The 18,819-nt window shown below is 43.0% G+C and overlaps 1 protein-coding gene across 1 annotated transcript in view; it reads right to left on the reverse strand.

Annotated features, from left to right (window-relative positions):
• Window positions 1-6,989: 6,989 nt before the first annotated feature.
• The window catches only part of LOC138302014 (tetraspanin-18-like), a 162,612-nt gene continuing 150,782 nt past the window's right edge, over window positions 6,990-18,819 (reverse strand). Inside the window, exon 7 of the mRNA XM_069242436.1 lies at window positions 6,990-7,201. Coding sequence (XP_069098537.1) covers window positions 7,154-7,201 — 48 coding nt within the window. The 3' untranslated portion in view covers window positions 6,990-7,153. The remainder of the gene's footprint in view (window positions 7,202-18,819) is intronic.

Genomic DNA, 18,819 nt, shown 5'->3' on the forward strand with positions numbered 1-18,819 from the left:
ATCTGATGCCCCTGCAGTGTTCTCTCCGTTGGAGTCAGGTATCCTGTGTGGGCTTTGCCCATGTGATTTGGGCCCAGTGGTCCACGGACAATGCCTGCTACAATGCTCGGACTTGTACATATATGTATATAAGTGTTTTTGATGTGTAGAAATATATATATATAATTCAGCCAGTATTACAATATATTCCAATGTTTAGAATAATTTCCTTTTGTCTTTGCTTTCTTCCGGGGGGTTTGGGGGGGGGAACTGTGATGTATTTCTATGCATTGATGTGTGTGTTGTAGTGGTTGAGGGTGGGGGTGGGTGTGTCGCGTATGTGTGTGCCCGTTCTATTTTCTCCTCCCCCCTCCCCTGTTTCGTAGGTGCAGTACTCACCGTTGTCTTCTGCGCCGGCGTTCGTGCTCCTGGTAGAGGAGCAGGAAGACAATCGCTGGGAGGATGTGGAGTTCGGGTTCCATGCTGTCCTGATTCCTCGTGGGGTGTATGGAGGTGAGCGTTTTCCGTTTGTAATGGCTGTTTCCGCCGTGTTTTTATCGGCGTGGCTACCGCCCCGGAAAAGGTGGCGGATTGGTGTGTTGTGATAGGGTGGGCCGTACTTTGTCTCCCGCATGTCTGTTGGCGGTGACCGCCGCGCTGTTTGTTTGTCCCGCCGTGGCGGGCGGTGTGTTGATGTGGCGGTCTCTGTTGGCGGTTTCCGCCAGGGTCGGAATTCCATTTTTTTTACCACCAGCCTGTTGGCGGTTTAGCCGCATGTTTAGCACCGACCGCCAGGGTTGGAATGACCCCCATAATGTTGTTTTTGTGCTGCTTAAGTACTTTACTTGCATTTTTATGAGAAAAATACCTACCCAAGTAATCCAGGTTCTTTCGTCGAAATTGTATAATCTAACATGACACCGCATTACTATCTTTGTAGGAGTACATAAGTTGCTCTCCTTCGCCTAATAGATAATTATCTAACAATAACTATTATTTGATATTGATGTGTTGTTATTGTTGCAGTGCATAGTGACTATGTGGCTTGAGCACTGGTATTCACATGCTGCAGCAAGACATGGGGCCTGATTCTTACCTTGGCGGACGGCGGAGAGGCGGCGGTCGGACCGCGAACAGACCGGCGGTCCAAAAAATGGCATTCTGACCGCGGCGGTCACCGCCGCGATCGACCGCCACTTCCCCACTCCGACCGCCACGGCGGTCATGACCGACGGGCTGGAGTTCGCACACTCCGGCCCGGCGGTCGACCCAAGACCGCCAACCGTATCATGACCCTGCTTACCGCCGCGGTTTTTGGCGGTCGGGAACCGCCATGCGAACCATGGCGGTAGGCACTATCGGGGCCAGGGAATTCCTTCCCTGGCACTGATAGGGGTCTCCCCCACCCCCCACTGCCCCCCACGAGTCCTCCCCCCACACCCTCCACCCCCCTGCCACCCCCCAGAGGTGGTACGAACCCCCTGCCCCCCCCACCCCGACATGCACATACACGCACCCCAACATGCACGCACCCCCAACATGCACATATGCACACCCCCTACACACACACATACACAACGGGGGCACATACCCGCACACATACATGCCGACATGCGCACCCGCCGAACTACACACATTGCCCAAAGGCACAGCAGCACCCCCCGCCCGCATGCACGCACTCACACACCCCCTCTACACACCCCCATGCACGCACACATCACACAACACCCCCCCACCCCCTCCCCTCACGGACGATCAACTTACCTTGTGCGTTGGTCCTCCGGGAGGCGACGGGAGCCATAGGGACGTGACCGCCAACAGAAGACCGCCAACAGAAGACCGCCACACGGAAATGTGGGTCGTAATTCTGGGGGCGGTGTTCTGCTGGCGTGGCGGTTGACCAGTCTCCACTTTCCCGCCGACCGCCAGTGTGGCTGCTGGCGGTATTCCGGCGGAACGCTCCCAGCGGTCGGAATACGCGCAGCGGCATACCGCCGCGGTCGGCGGTCTTTACCGCGGCGGTAACTCGGCGGTCTTGCGAAAAGACCGCCAAGGTCAGAATCAGGCCCATGGTGTCTAACGTGAACTATTGGCTAATGGTGATCTGTCAGTATTGGAAATTCTTATAGCCTAATGTTTAAAATTGGCTGATATTGTTGTATTTGGTTAGGTATAGCTCTGCATCTTTGGATGTAAGTGATATATCTACTATAATTTTTAGGTGTTGAGCCATCTTTTGGATAAAGCATGTTGAACGCACTGTTGCGGTAGCAGCGCTTAGCCAGCTATATGAACTACATGCTGTGTTGTCCATATGGCGGCACCAGAAGGTATACCTAATGCATGATGTTATTGTAGTGCATGCATGAATAAATTGTGATATGGAATTGCTGTTGGTGTATTAATACTTAGCCAACTATAGAGCCTTGCTGTTGTGTGCCTTTTTGTGTCAAGGGTTGTCCAATTTGTAACTCTGGTGGAGGGTCATTATAAAATAATCTTGGTTTGATGTGTAGATCCTAGAAATTCTCATTGACTAAAATTAGTATACTAAGGTCAATGTATTTTTGGTCAGGCATGTATGTACAACTCTGGATATGGGTAATATATTCTATTCACTATAATCTGTTGGGTGTTGAGCTATCCTTGATGAGACAAGAATACAAATAGACAATCCAAGGCTTACTAAATAGAGACACAGGCCCAATAGAGGTCTATTAATTAGGGGAACAACATTAATAAATATTGAATAAGCAAAGGGTAGGTTATCTGATGTCTCACTTGAGTAAAGGGCAGATGATGGCTCCATTATATTTTTGTCCTTGACTTCTGACCTGTCCAATGTTGCTTCTCATTAGCTTAATTTTATTTCCCCAATGTATAATGTTTTGTTGATACTGGGTGACTGCATGAACAAGTATTGAGTGAACCAAAACCCCAAGCTCAAGAGTGCGTGCCCATTTTGGTTGATTTTGCTGCTGCTCGAGTGGAAAAACTACTTGAGATGGAGCCCTCTGGCCATGACTGGGACCACCTGGGTTAGAAAATCTCAGCAGAAGTCCTCTAGTGACTGGTAATTGTGCAAGAGGCTGCCAAATCTAGCTCCCGCATGCTTGCACATGTCAGCAGGCATTTCTGTTAGAGGTGTGTGGAATACATGGAATTTCACTACATGGAATTTTGCAGAGTTACAAAAAAACTCTGTAGGATTCCATTGATTTCTGGGCAGAAATATGCATGTTGCGCTGCGATTTAGAGCCGGTAGCACATTCCTCGCTGAAAAATCAGCCCAAACGGCACCATGCAAGTGCAAGAGTGCGCGGTCATTTGAGTTTACTTTGATACTGCTCAAGTGGAAAACCTACTCAAGAAGCAGCCCTCTGACCAGTATCCTGTTCGCGACCACCTGCATTAGAAAATCTCACCGGAAGTCCTCCTAGCAACAAGGTTGGCATATCTCACTCTCGCTCACACTCTCCAAATCATATTTTTGGAGCCTGTTGGAGAAAGAAATCTGCCATGTGGCAATTGGCAGAATTTGGCTGGAGCTCTGGGTCTGATTTAGAGTTTGGGGGATGTGTCACTCCATCGCAAATGTGACGGATATCCTGTCTGCCGTATTGCGATGTCCAGAGGATATAATGGATTCGTAATATGGTGGATGGGATATCTGTCACATTTGTGACAGAGTCACCCTATCCGCCAAACTCTAAATAAGGCCCTAAAGCATCCCCTTTGCAAGCGAGAGGAAATTTTCTTTCTCATGGATGTCATTTTTACATATGGGTCAGAAGAGTGTGGGGAATTCCTAATTTCGCCCCACTTGCATTGCTGAATGGCTGCAATATTTGGGCGTGGCTGCCATAGAGGGAAATCTACCAAGCCCAGACATTTGTGAAAACTAGACCCACAGAGAGTCCAGGGTGTTATGACTTGTGTGGAACTTCTTTAACCAGAAGGCATTGCAGAATTCAGGCTTTAACTTATATATGCATTTTCCTCACATTTCTGTGAGAGAAAGTTCGAGAAGCTGAAAGTATCCATAAACTACTAGCACACAATTTGCCCATACTTCACCCGCTGAAAATGATACCCCTCTTTCGTGTTTTTAGCAAAGGTTTGAGGTTTGCAAGGTCTGCTGCGTAAAATCACCTTTGGGATCCACACAAGTCACACCATCATGAAATCTCCTGGCTGTCTAGTTTTAAAAAATGTTTACGGTTGTTAGCTTTCCATGGGCTGCAGCTTAGCCACTGCTCTAAATCCCCAGTTATCCACGTCGTCAAAACAGGTAATTTTTTTCTCAGATTTCTTGATCACTCCATGTTGTGTTTTGGAGTGTTTTATGATGCAGGTACTAGGCCCAGACACAAAAGTGAGGTACCATTTTTATTGGGAAAAGTGTGGGAATTTCATTGGTAGGAACTTAGTGGATCCCCACAGCTTCCAGAACTTTCTCTAAAATAAATATGAGGAAAATGTGTATTTTTAGCAAAGGTTTAAGGCGTTTAGGGTAAAAAGGTCATGGTATCCACATGAATCACACTACACTGGCCTCTCTAGGTGCCTACTTTTCACTAATGTCTGGGTTTTAAAAGTTTCCCTTGATGGCGAGTTAGCTAGGGCCAAAAATACTGAAGCTACTCACATTGCACAAAAAAAAACTCACCTATGGAAAAATTATTTGTCAATCGGTCTAATGAAATATGTGTTTTCTAAATACAACAAAGAATGTTAATTTCTTATTATGCTTAATGTGTCAGCATGCCAGATCGTCTTAGATCCCATAAATATATACAACGACTTATGTATGCCTTCATGCTCCTCCCATGATGTCTCTACACACCTAAAGTAATTCTTGCCAAAGTCTGGAAAGGGGCCCACAGCGGGAGGAACTATATTTTAGGGCCCAACGTTAATAACACACCTATGAAGACCAACCATTAGCTTCCATGAACTATGTTTTTACTACTGTGCACTCCAAGTCATTGAATGGACTTCATTACATTTTCGAATTTAAAATGCTTGTGAAACATACTTTTAATTAGCTGGAAACGTTGTTTAAACTTTAGCAGAACCAGCAGTACGTATAGTGTACCAGTCTGAGCACAGATAGTCATCGTTTACATGAGTTAAAGAATGTCCCCGTAAAGTGGATTCACACACTTAAACACACACACACTTGCTCAATGGCTCTATCACCTTGTCCCTCACTCCACACATCATCTGTGTGTCTCAGCCACTTTCTTCCTACACAAAGAAAGATCTGGTGTCCCCCAATACACCTCCCTCTTCTACCTCCCATTCAAAATATTGCATGTATTCTGGACCAGAACATCCAACCACATTAGTAAGTGCTGTTTCTTAGTCCCCTATAATCCTGCTTCACGGAATCTCACATCTGTCATCCAACTGTACCAGGGGGCATATTTACTTACATTTTCGAATTTAAAATGCTTGTGAAACATACTTTTAATTAGCTGGAAACGTTGTTTAAACTTTAGCAGAACCAGCAGTACGTATAGTGTACCAGTCTGAGCACAGATAGTCATCGTTTACATGAGTTAAAGAATGTCCCCGTAAAGTGGATTCACACACTTAAACACACACACACTTGCTCAATGGCTCTATCACCTTGTCCCTCACTCCACACATCATCTGTGTGTCTCAGCCACTTTCTTCCTACACAAAGAAAGATCTGGTGTCCCCCAATACACCTCCCTCTTCTACCTCCCATTCAAAATATTGCATGTATTCTGGACCAGAACATCCAACCACATTAGTAAGTGCTGTTTCTTGGTCCCCTATAACCCTGCTTCACGGAATCTCACATCTGTCATCCAACTGTACCAGGGGGCATATTTACTTGCAGTTCACACAACACAGGGCGGCAAGCAAAATTGCTGAGCTGCATTGCATGAAAGGGAGACAGCAGAAATGGGCAATATAAACTAACATATGGTGCATTTCTGCTGTCTCCTACCACTGGTGTACTGTGTGCAGCCTAGCGCTAATGCAGACACACTTGCACCAGAGTGCAAGGATGCCTGCATTACAGGCAAGATTATTTTTGTGCAGAAAGAGACACCTTCCTGCACAAAAGCAACCCTTAAAGGCATTTTCTTCTTACGATGTGTGCTGCAGAATGCAGTTCGCATAGAAAGAGGAAGTAACGAGGAAAAATAAAAATGTTTCTCCTCATTACACTTGGTTCAGGGAGGCGTATCATTTTGATGCATTCTCAAGTTTGCTAGCGTTAGTAAAACTGAAATGTGCCAAAATCCATGAGTGGATGCATGGGGATGTCCATGCTGCACCCACTGCATGCCTCCCTAACACAAAGTAACACATGTGTTACTTTTTGCGGAAAACCCCACGCAAAGCCAAGCACAATATCATTTTGCTCCGTGGCTGCACCAAAAAAGTGGTGCGTACATGATGCACATTTTAATAAACCTGTCCCCTGGTGTCTCCGACATCCATTCATTCCACGCAAAAACCTGTGCAGTAGTTTTTCCAGAAGCCCATTTTCAATCAAGAAAGTACTTGATGTATTGTTGCCCTGGCTCCAAAGATGCATGGTGGTATTAGCTTCTCACCACAACACTAGAACATACTCAACGCCTGTGGTATATATTCCTTTGGCTCAAGCCATAACCTGGCTTCTTAAGATGCCTTGAGACCAACCTCTATAGTCATCACATGGTACCTTCTGCACATTTTGTCTCACTACAAACTATTTTGTTTCTTTTTGTATACAGTATATCGAAAAATAACATATGGCACTGCTCATCTCGTCATGTATGAAGAAGAGAGGGTAGTCGAGCCACATTGCTACATTCTTACAGCCACCTTCTTGCCAGCCTCTGCACATCCTACCGGGAAAGCGAATAGGGTCACGAATCTGCCTTTCGACGGACAAGTGATATCCTGAAAAATGCCATTTTATTGCACTCTAAAAATTCGAAAAAACATTTACATCTCATTATTAGGAATGACAAAGAGTTCCCATCCGCCATAAGTGCTCAACAGTGTCTTCTCCAAGCATGGTGCAGTACTGTGGAACATGGAGGTGCTTATCCACCAAGACAGCTCCAAGGTGAGAGGGCCCCAGGGCGGACTGCAAAGGAACACCTTCAGCGGAGACGAAGGCAGGCTTGGCATGGTGACTGTGCTAGTCAAAATTGTAGTATAGGCACAGTGCGAAAAACATGGCAAACATCTGCAAACATAAGAAAGGGAAGCTGGTTAAGAAAGCACGAACTTGTAGCCTTGAAGATTCAGTTTGGGAAAAGTAATTAATTAAAGATTATCCACAGAACCTGCTGAACCCCATCAAAATGTGAATCGCTCTTCATGTTATATATTTGTGAGGCACGCCTAAGACAAGTTCAAAGTTTTATTGTTACCAAGTTTGACTTATGGATTCTATAAAGTGTGGGTTAAGTGAGTGCACGCGGCCTTGCGCTGGCTACCACCCGCTAAGTCAGCATCCCTGCTGAATCACAAGTTAAAAAACACAAAATCGTTGAGTGAACATCGTTAAATGATCTTATTTCTCTAGGATGAATTAACCAGACTGATGAAATGGACGATCTGTGTGGATCAAAACGATGTTCTGTAAAAATATTGCTTTGTATTTATGGTTCTTTGTATATTATACTTAAGATTTTCAGAGAACGATATTAATAAAATAAATATATATATATATATATATATATATATATATGCACACAATATTCCATGGCATACAGACTATCTAATGGTTACCATGGATGTGGCCTCCTTGTATACCTCTATCAAACATCAATATGGGTTAAAAGCATGTAGATATTTTTTACAAACACGACCTATTGAATTTCTTGAGCATACTGATATGCTATTATCCATGCTACAATTCTGTTTAACCCATAACCTGTTTGTTTTTGATAATGACTGTTTTTTACAAAAACAAGGGACGGCTATGGGGGCTTCTTTTGCTCCCATGTACGCCAACTTATAAATGGGCTGGTGGGAGAAGGAGGTGGCATGGTCTGAAAATAATAATATCTATATGGACAGAGTCGTGTTGTGGGTGCGCTATATTGATGATCTGTTTATCATTTGGGATGGCACTGATCAATTATTGTTGGAATATATAAACATACTAAACAATAATGAATTTAACATTCATCTAGAAGCCACATTTAGCAGAGAGACCATCGAATTCTTAAATGTCCTATTAGAAGTAAAAAATTATCATCTAGAGACCACTATATATCGTAAACCCACTGCATGTAACTCTATATTACATGCCAATAGTGGGCATCCCGCGGCATTGAAATGGAGCATACCATATAGCCAGTTTCTGCGGGCTCGCAGAATATGTTCAGATGATAGTAGATATGATTTGGAAATCAGGACTATGATGGAAAGATTTCTAAATAGAGGTTATCCTCTCAAAATTCTAGTGGATGCACAGAACAGAGTTAAAAACAAAAGTAGAGATGAGTTACTCTTTAATAATACATCAATCAATAGTGATCCAAAACAATCATCTCCCAGAATATTTTTGCAATATAATCAACAACATGATTAATTGAAAACCATACTTCAGAAAAACTGGCACATTTTACAGAATGATACCATCATTAGGGACAGCATTGGCCCTCATCCGTCCATAACTTTTTGGAAGGCTCGCTCCTTAGGGGATCATCTAACTAGAAGCTTTTTCTCTACGAAAGCCAGTACATCTTGGTTGAGCCAAAAAAGTTTGGGATTTTGGAAATGTGGCCACTGCAAGGCTTGCAAGTATGCACAAAACATGCAAAAATATCAAACCTTTGATGGTCGCTATTGTGATATTAAAGATCGCATCACCTGTGATACAGAATTTGTGATTTATGATATCGAATGTGGCTGTCACAAAAAATATATTGGCAGTACCATCCACAAGTTAAAAGTTAGATTTTTGCAACACTTTAGAGCCATTAAAAATCAAGATAGAACATATCCCCTGGCCAAACACTTTTGGGATACACATAAAGGTGATTCTAGTACATTATCATTCTATGGCATTAAAGTCATCAAAAATAATCCCAGAGCCGGTGATAGAACATTGGAACTTAGACAAATGGAAGATGATTCTATTATTAGGTTCTGAATCTCCTTGGGGACATAATCTTGATGCCGAATTACATGTCCATCTAAGATGAAATAATGATTGTTTACTGCATTGATGGAGAGACCTTGAGTGTTGGGAGGTTTCATTCACATCTAACTATGGTCACAACATCATCACTTTCATTGTTACATCTGCCATACATAAGGGGTGTCTTTTTTGTTATAAATGATTTTGCAGATAATCAGGAGAACAAACTTGTCTTGAATTGATGTTTGATGAATTTTTTCACACAAAATTATTTCTACAAGTTTGTGAGATTTTTCTTCCCGTAGAATTTAATATTTACAGAAGAGTGAAAATAGATTTGTGATTTTTGTATTATATAAAAAAATGTTTTTAGCACTGTTTTACACCAGTTATATACACTTTATTCAATATAGAAATAATTTTATATTATTAGCTCCGTGCACTTTAGTCTATGATCGGCCTCTTTTCCAATTTAATTTTAAATACATGCATAAATCAGGAAACCTATAATTTAGCTCTAAATAGGTAAATATTTAATTAATAACAAAAAAATATGTATTGCCTTCTGGATATTTATCTATAACATTTAGACATAATGAAACACAATTTTGAACGAATGTATTTATGGGTCAAACTTAAATGGACATCATGTAGGTAGATAGTGAAGTGGCAATATATTTGATTATAATAATGAATATGATTTTAAATATTGTAAATTATAATTATATTAGACACTAATTTGCATTGAACCATAGGATAATAATTATTTTATTGACTGGCTTATATGTACTGACTAATTTTTTATAGAAAATAACTATTTATAATGTTTTTTTAACATTATATAATATTTACAATATTTATGATAATCTTATTTGAAATATTTATAGTCATCCACAGCTAGAAACCCACATTGAAAAATATGTCCTACAAATATTTGATAAATTAAAGTGATGGTGGTTGATCAAAAAATCGACAACATTGGTCCAAGTCACGTATCAACACATAACTTCATGTTTACAACATTTATTTAATGAATTTTATTATATTTAATTAATGTTATGTAATATGCATTCATGATAATCATGTGATATGTATGATATATTGGTGTTCAAATTGTTGGAAGCAATTCTTATAATGAGAGCAAAGCCAAAATCTTAGGTTTGTGCATGTGTTAAGATGGCCGCTATAGTAGATCACATTAGAAGGCTATGGAAATAAAGGATGGAGTTTAACCTGTATATATACGGTGCCGGCTTGTTGGCCGGATTTGTCCAGTTGAAGGCGTTCTGCCGAAACGCGTTGACATTTCTCTTCAGGACTCTGTAAACCTTTATAACCAATAAAATTTGCTGAATTTAACACAGCTTTGTTGAGTACGACTTTGTTCCGATGGTCTGGATCAAATTCACGGGTTTGGTGAAGCCGTTAGATGGTCAATGTTCCATCTAGTGAGGATTATTATTATGTATATATATATATATATAAATATATAATATTTTCTTCTAATGATTTCATACTGAAGTTGCTGATGCACGGCCTCCACGAATGCATTTAGACTTACAGGTTCATTTAGAGTCGGATGAAAATGGGACATCTAACAAAAGTAGACAGATACCGTTTCCACCTGCCTTACTCATTGTTCCCACACCTCATTTAGAGGCTAGGGATCCGCTTGGTTTCTGACAGAAGAACCTCAGCTGGTTAAGTCGTCGGAATCCCCTTATTGACCACTCAGCCACCTCAGGACTGCTAGCTGGGGTACTTCAGAAGCTTCCAGTGCTGTTTTCTTCTGCCTGGCACTACAGCCGTTGGCATTGTGGCCCTGCTGATGCTGGAAAATAACATAAATGCCCTCTGGGAGAAAACTCTTATCAAGTTCGGGACCTTTATTTTACTTTTTTCCAAAACAAATCCCCACTGTCAGTGTTTTTTGGGAAACAATAAAAAAGTAAAATTCCGACCAGGTTTCCATGATAGGGCGGGCTGGGCAGTATTGAGCTTTTTGCCAAAAGTAGTCTAATTGTGCTCGTGGGAGCACTTTCTATAGACAAGGGCATGAACCTAAAATAAGAGTTCATCAGCCCTGGTATAATTCATCATTAAAGCACAGATGCTGATTCATTGTGCCATCCCTGATCCCTTAACAGCTTCCTAGGCACCACTCAGGAGCTAACAGAAGAGTAAAGTTTGGAAACTCCAAAGCCTCCTGTTCACTCCCTGTGGTTACTTTAATGTCTGGGGTAACAGGGGCATTTCCAGGAGTGCCAAATTGCCAACTGACAAGCACCTTCCTTCCCCTGACTGATGCCCATGCACTGAACTCAGAGAGGCTTGTCAGCTGGAGCATGGCTAGGCCTGGAGGCACGTAGCACATGCCTACACGTGTTCAGGCCTAGCATTGGTTCATCTAGCTTATTAGCTACATGTCTACATGCCTAGAGTGCCTGACCACATCTGCATTCTGCTACCACAACAGTCGAAATCATGTTTCCTATCGCAGTACCACCGTTGATTGAGAAATGTGCTTTAAGCCTTTATTTAATCATTACTTTATTGGCAAAATATGAAAATGAGACTAAACATCAATGTAAATATGAAGCTAGTTTGATAGCTCAGGCATCGGAATGACAGGGAGGAAAGATAATTTAATTCTTCCGAGAACGGCAAAAAGAGCAGAGGTGGGTGATAATAAATAAGGTAAAGAGACAAGACAGATTATGGTTGCATGCAAAATGTGCATTAATAAAGCTTAGGTTGTTTAGAGCGCCATTGCAGATGTTTCAGCCCAGGCCTTGTTGGTCCTCTTCCGATTACAGCATGTTATATTTTTCATATATTGCCCTCGCAAACAATACTTCTTATTCTGGTGAAGTAAATTAAGGACATATTAGTAAATAACCCATTCCTTAATCTGGATTACATGTAGTTCGCAAATGTTTTAGTAATGCTCCCTTCTGTTTTGTACACCACCTTCCATGGCGCTTGGTATATAACTTAATTATGATTTCATCAGGAACACTTTTTTTTTTTATAAATTGCAATTACAAGCTTAGGTCGGACTCTCCAAGTGCTCCAATTATAAAACATCCACACCTTGTGCAAATAATGGCAGTTTTCCAGTCGTTCTGGGCTTACTGTGAATTCCAAGATTCTCACACTAAAATCATGAAAGACATACTGTATACTTTCAAACTTTTCAACATGTTAGTTCTTTCTCTGCAATGGGAAACCATTTTCCCGGCAGGAGAAACGCTTCTCCTAAGCGCCTAGGCAGAGCTTCACAGAGTAGACCCCGCAAAACATCCGACTGTGAAACAAAGGTGACTGAAATGTTTATTTTACAAAAATAGAGTTGATGAGGAAGTACAAAAGTTAGCAACCACAAAAGCCCTCCTAAGTTGGTGTCATTCCCTTAAACATCCCTCCCATCAACTGACTGTAGTGACAGACAGTCCCTTCTGGCTAGGACCAATTTTCATAAGTCCGCCACAAGAATTGTGTAAAGTTTCTCTCTAAACTGACTTTTGAACCCGGGTGTTCTTTCTTTTGACAGCCAATGCACATAAAATTGCCTATCGTTTGGATCCCTTCTCTTCTTGTGTCACGCGGGAATTGGACTGCATATTGCCTCATCTAGTGCAGCTAATAATTTACCCAAATACATGAATATACAATATAACTACCAAACTACTCAGTTATTTCAACATACAAAGCGCTCCAGCAAGAAGAGAAGGATACTCTTCAAAGGAAAAGCTTTGCATATTAATAGGTTGCTGAGAGATTGGCTAGACTAAAGAGAACAAATCTAAGCTATGCTGTGAGAAACCTGAAATTCTTCTTTAATGTTTACAACATGCTCAACGTCGCCTAATCAACCAATGCAAAGCCAATACGTCTTGCCTATGCAATTGTCTTTTAACCATGTTTTACACCAGTGCGGCTGCTGTTCAGCATGTCTAAAGGTTAGTGGATCAGAGTGGGCTTGGGTGGGTAGGTTGGAGGGGACTAGACTGGGGTAGAGTGGAAAAGGGTAGATTGGGGGTAGAGTGGAGTGAGGTAGATAAGCATAGAGTGGAGTAGTGGGTACAGTGTGGTAGATTGGAGTGAGGTGGATTGTGGAGGATTGGACTGGGGGAGTTTGGTAGATTAGCATGGTAGATTTCTAGAGGGGTAGTTTGGGGTAGATTGGGGTGGAGTGGGGTATATCATAGTGGAGTATATTGGGGTAGATTAGAGTGGGGTACATTGGGGTGGGATAGATTGGAATGGAGTGTGGTAGAATGGAGTGGGATATATTGGGGTAGATTGGAGTGCAGTGGGGTAGATTGGGGAAGAGTAGAGTGCAGTGGATCAAGGTAGATTGGATAGAGATAGATTGGAGGGGGATAGATTGGAAAGGAGTAGATTGGAGTGCGGTGGATTGGAGTGGAATGGGGTAGATTAGAGTGGAGTGGAGTAGATTGAAGTGAGATAGAAGGGCTGGAGTATATTGTGGTAGAATGGAGTGGAGTAGGGTAGACTGGGGTGGAGTAAATTGGAGTGGAGTTGTATAGAGTACTGGGGAGGTAGATTGGAATGGGTTGGGGTAGATTGGAGTGGGGTAGATTGGGTTAGGGTTCTGTAGATTGGAGTAGAGTAAAGTAGATTGGAGTGGAGTAGTTTGGGGTAGATTAGAGTGGGGCAGATTGGATGGGGTAGATTGGAGTAAGTTAGTTTGGAGTGAGGTTGGGCAATGTAGATTGGAGTGGAGTGGGGTGGATTTGGTTGAAGTGGGTTAGATTGGACTGGAGTGGGGTACATTTGAGTGGTATGTGGTAGTATGGAGTGAAGTGGAGTGGGGTAGATTGGGTAGAGTAGAATTGAGTGTGGTAGATTGAAGTAGAATAGAGATAAATGGATTTGAAGGGGTACACTGAAGTGGGGTAGAGTGGGATAAAGTGGAGTGGGGCAGATTTAGGTGGAGTGTGGTGGAGTGAAGCTGGATAGACTGGAGTGTAGTCGAGATTGGAGTGAAGTGAAACATATTGTAGAAAAGTGTAGTGTAGTGGGGTAGATTAGGGTGAGGTAGATTGGAGTGAGGTAGATTGAAGAGGGATTATTGGAGTGGGATAGACTGGAGGGGAGTGGGGTTGATAGGAATGGAGTATATTGGAGTGGAATGGGGACTGTTACATTGCATTGGGATGTGGTGTGGCTGTGTGGAGTGAGGTAGAATGGGTTAGCATAGATTGGAGTGGAGTAGATTGGGGTGGGGTAGATTGGAGTAGGGTAGACTGGGGTGGAGTGCAGTGGTGTATATTGGAGTAGGGTGGATTGAGGAAGAGTGGGTGAGATTGGAGTGGAGTCGGGTTGATGTGAGTGGAATATGGAAGACTGGAGTGGGCTAGATTGGAGTGAAGTGGTGTGGGGAGGATTTGTGTAGAGTGGAGTGTGGTAGAGTGGAGGGAGTGGGGAAGATTGGTGTGGTTTGGGAGAGACCAGAATGTGCTGGAGTGGGGTCGGTGGAGTGGGGTAGAGTGGGATAGAGTACAGTGGGTACATTAGAGTGGGGGTATAGGATAGAATGAATTGGGGTAGATTAGGGTGGAGGAGAGTAGAGTGGGATCAATGGAGTGGAGTGGGGTAGATTGGAGTGCAGTGGATTGGAGTGGGGTAGATCAGAGTGGGATAGATTGGGGTAGAGTGGAGTGAGATATATTTGAATAGATTGGAGCTTTGTGGGGTAGATGGAGAACAGTGAAGTGCTGTAGAGTGCAGTAGATTCGAGTGGAGTGTGGGAGATTGGAGTGCGTTAGATGAGTGCAGTAGATTGTAGTGTGGTACATTGGTGCGGTTAGATTGGAGTAAGAAGGGATGAATCCCCGGGGGGAATGAAGAACTATTCAACACACAACACACTATATCAACCACTCTTTCACTCCAATGATTAATCTCAAATAAAGGAATCAATTAAAAAATATTTTGTTTCATTAAATAATCCCATAAAAATACAAGATAACACCACCCTTACAAAGTCAACAAAAAACTATTACAAAAAAGTTAATAGAAACCATACATATGAAAGACAAAATAAACATGAGGGAGACAAAACAAAAGACATCTGTCCTAGTCTATTATATTTAAGCGGTCCCAATTTTGGTATGTACAGGCCAATCAATTTATGCACACAATCCCTATTCACGTTTTAGCCCGTTCCAATGGGTCCTGCAGTCCAGTTTGGAGTGGAGTGGGGTAGATTGGGTATAGTGGAATGGAGTATGGTAGATTGGGGTAGGGTGGGGCAGATTGAGTGAAGAGCAATGGGTAGTTTGGAGTGGAATGGGGGAATGGAGTTTGACAGATTGGAGTGTAGTGGAGAGAAATAGACTGGGGAAGAGTGTAGTGTAGTAGAGAAGACGAGTAACATTTAGTCCGGTGCATTAGTGTGGGGGTAGAGTGAGGTAGATGGGGTGGATTAGAGAGGGTAAATTTAATTGGAGTGGTGGATTGGAGTGCCGTAGATTGGAGTGGGGTACATTGGAAATGGATGATTGGAGTGGGGTAGTTTGGAGTGAGGTAAATTGAGTAGAGTTGGGTGGACTGGAGTGGGGTAGAAAGGGCTGGGGAATATTGCAGTGGGGTCGGGTGGAGTGGGATACATTGGGGTAGACTGGAGTGGAGTAGATAGGGGTAGATTGAGGTGGGGTAGATTGGACAGGGGCAGATTGGGGTGGAGTGGGATTGATTGGAGTGGGTGGACTGAAGTGGAATGGGTTAGAATGGGGTGGAGTGGGGTAGATTTGTGTGGAGTGTAGTAGCTTGGAGTGGGGTAGTTTGGAGTGAAGTGAAGTGGGGTGGATTTAGGTAGAGAGGAGTCGAGTGTGGTACAGTGGAATAGGGTAGATTGGAATGGAGTGTGGTAGATTGGAGTGGGGTAGATTGTGGGGTATTGCTGGGGTAGATTGTGGCAGAGTGGGGTCGAGTGGAGTGGGGTAGAATACAGTAGAGAGGAGTTGGGTAGTTTGCAGTGGAATCTGGAGTAGAGTGGGATAAATTGGAGAGGAGTGGGGTAAAATGAACTAGATTAAAGTGCAGTAGATTGAAATGGGATAGACTGGAGTGGATTTGGGTAGACCGAACTGGTGTGGCTTAGATTGAGGTACACTGGAATGGGGTTGATTGGGTTAGATTAAAGTGGACTGGGAATGGGTAGGTCGGAGCAAAGTGGGATAGATTTGAGTGGAGTGGGGTACACTGGAGTGGATTGGGATAGATTGGAGTGGAGTGGGGTAGATTGAAGTGGGGTGTAGTGGAATGTGGTAAGTAGTGCAGAGTGGAGGGACGTAGAGTGGAGTGGCCTGTTGTGATAATTTGCGCAAATGTCATCACCTAGTTTATTAATGTGTTTTGTTTGCATTCACATATTTGTCTCCACCACAATTCTGAATTACAAAAACATGAGCTTCATTTGTACTTATTCTGATATATTCTGAAACATCGGTACAGTTCTTTCCTCTTTGTGTGCTAGAAAAAAAGAACATCCCATCTTCTCTTCCATGGGATTTTAGAAGGAATGCCACATACATTCTCTTACTTTGAAGTCACAGAAAGAAAAATGAACATCAAGCTCCCTGGAATAGAATGTCTGACATTTGACCTCTGTCTCTGAACGCACAGCAAATGTGACAAGATTAGAACAAGACTTAAAGGCCTGTTTACAGAAGGTGGATTAATGGAAGAATACAGTAAATAAGGTTTGGGCAAGCAGGGGGACAAATTCAAGGTGGACAGCCTAAAGCAAATACAGCCAGCAAATAGAAATTCAGAAAAAGTAAGTTACAGACCACAAAGCCAGTGGTAAGCAATGGGCAGAATGCATTCCTAAGTCAGTTTTCTGAATATCCCCAAAATGTCTTTAGCAAACCAGACAACTGTGCTGTCTAATAGATTATGACCTAAACAGACAATGAGATATGCATGTTTGTGGTGCCCATTACCTCTTCTTTCAATTTAGTAGCACTGAACTACTGAATCCTCTCAACCACAGCAGTCCTTTCCTTTGCCTGATTATGAGACTCTGTGAACTCCTTGCATGACTCACAAAAGAAAAGCTGCGAAGGAGCATGGATGAGCTGTCTCTCCACAGTGGCACACTCAAGAAAAGGAGGAGGAAAGAAGGATTGACGAGATGTCTCCGAGCAGTGGCTCACTCATGAAGGGGAGGAAAGGAGCATGGATGAGATGTCTTCCAGCAGCGGCCCACTCAAGAAGAGGAGGAGGAAAGTAGAATAGACAAAATGTCTCCCCTCACTGGCCCACTCAGAAACAGGAGAGAAGGAGCATGGCTACAATGTCCCCCTGCAGCGCCCCACTCAAGAAGAGGAGGGAAGGAGCATGGACAAGATCTCGCTCCACAGTGGCTCACTCTTGAACAGGAAGGAAGGAGCATAGATGATATGTTTCCCTGCAGCAGCCCACTCTAGAAGAGATGGAGGGAGAGAGTATGGGCGAGATTCCTCCCCGCTTAAGAAGAGGACAGAATGAGCATAGAAGAGGTGCCCGCAGTGGTCCACACAAGAAGAGGAGGAGGGAAGGAGCATGGACACAATGTCTTATAGCAGAGAAGAAGAGGAAGGAAGGAACATCAGTGAGCTCTCTGCGCATAGCTAGAGGTGGACAAGCCAAACTGTTTGCAAGGAGAGCCAAACCAGAGCCGAGTCAAGGGTCTGGCTCAGCTCTTACAGCCCCTGACCAAGTGAAGCCCTGAAAATACTTGCTAGGTAAATCACAAAACAAACATCACCTAAAACATGCTGCTCAAGAAATTCAACGATGTGTAATTCTTTAACATGTGAAGCTCTGACCTCGATATGTCACATTAGAGTGCTGCACAGGAAAGTCCTTACTAAAAGAAAAAGTTTTTAAACATAGACAATTACTGCATTTATGAGGCAAAACAAATGTCATGTAAACTTGTGTGTGCCCAGATTATTTTAGAGTAACATTAGAGTACATTAAAGGCATTTGTACAGTATTCTGAACTCAAATATTTGAAACTGCTTTCATACACGATAAGCAAAATGAGTTTTGGTGATTTAAAATATTTACCCAAGATCAGATCATTAGGCGTTGTGATTTATCCTGGTTTTCTGGTTTCATCTTGAATAAATGGGCTATGAAATGACTATATTTTTCTGTTTCCTTATGTTAAGGATTTTTATTTTGTCTTTGTGCATTTGTTTTCAGTTTTTATAAAGCATGAACTGGACCCAAAGGCCACTTTATATAAGTACCAGGTACACTAAACAAGGTCACTTTCATTGCTTACAGCCATGGGGAGATTAAGGGCCTCATTACGAGTGTCATGGTCTGAGGACCACCACACTCACATTGATGGTCGGACCACCGCAACTATGGTGGTCTGACTGCCCAATTACAACCCTGGCTGGTGGACCCACCACAGGACCGCAGCCCCCGCTGGGAACATGGTACCTGAAGGCATGCCCGTGGTCAGGCTTGTAATCAGCCAGGGCGGTGCTGAACTCAGCAGTGCCTGGCTGATTACAACCCCTCTTTCCACAAGCCTTTTCATAGCGGTAACCCCGTAGCATTTCAGCCGTAGCGGTTCCGTGATCATGGACACGGCTGAAACGCGTAAGGGAGGAAGACTCTTGTAACAAGTTAAAACAGTTGGTGTCCGAGCTTTCCTTTTTTGTATAAGGATGAAATAG

This window comes from Pleurodeles waltl, chromosome 6 (genome assembly GCF_031143425.1).
Source record: "Pleurodeles waltl isolate 20211129_DDA chromosome 6, aPleWal1.hap1.20221129, whole genome shotgun sequence".
Lineage (NCBI taxonomy): Eukaryota > Metazoa > Chordata > Amphibia > Caudata > Salamandridae > Pleurodeles > Pleurodeles waltl.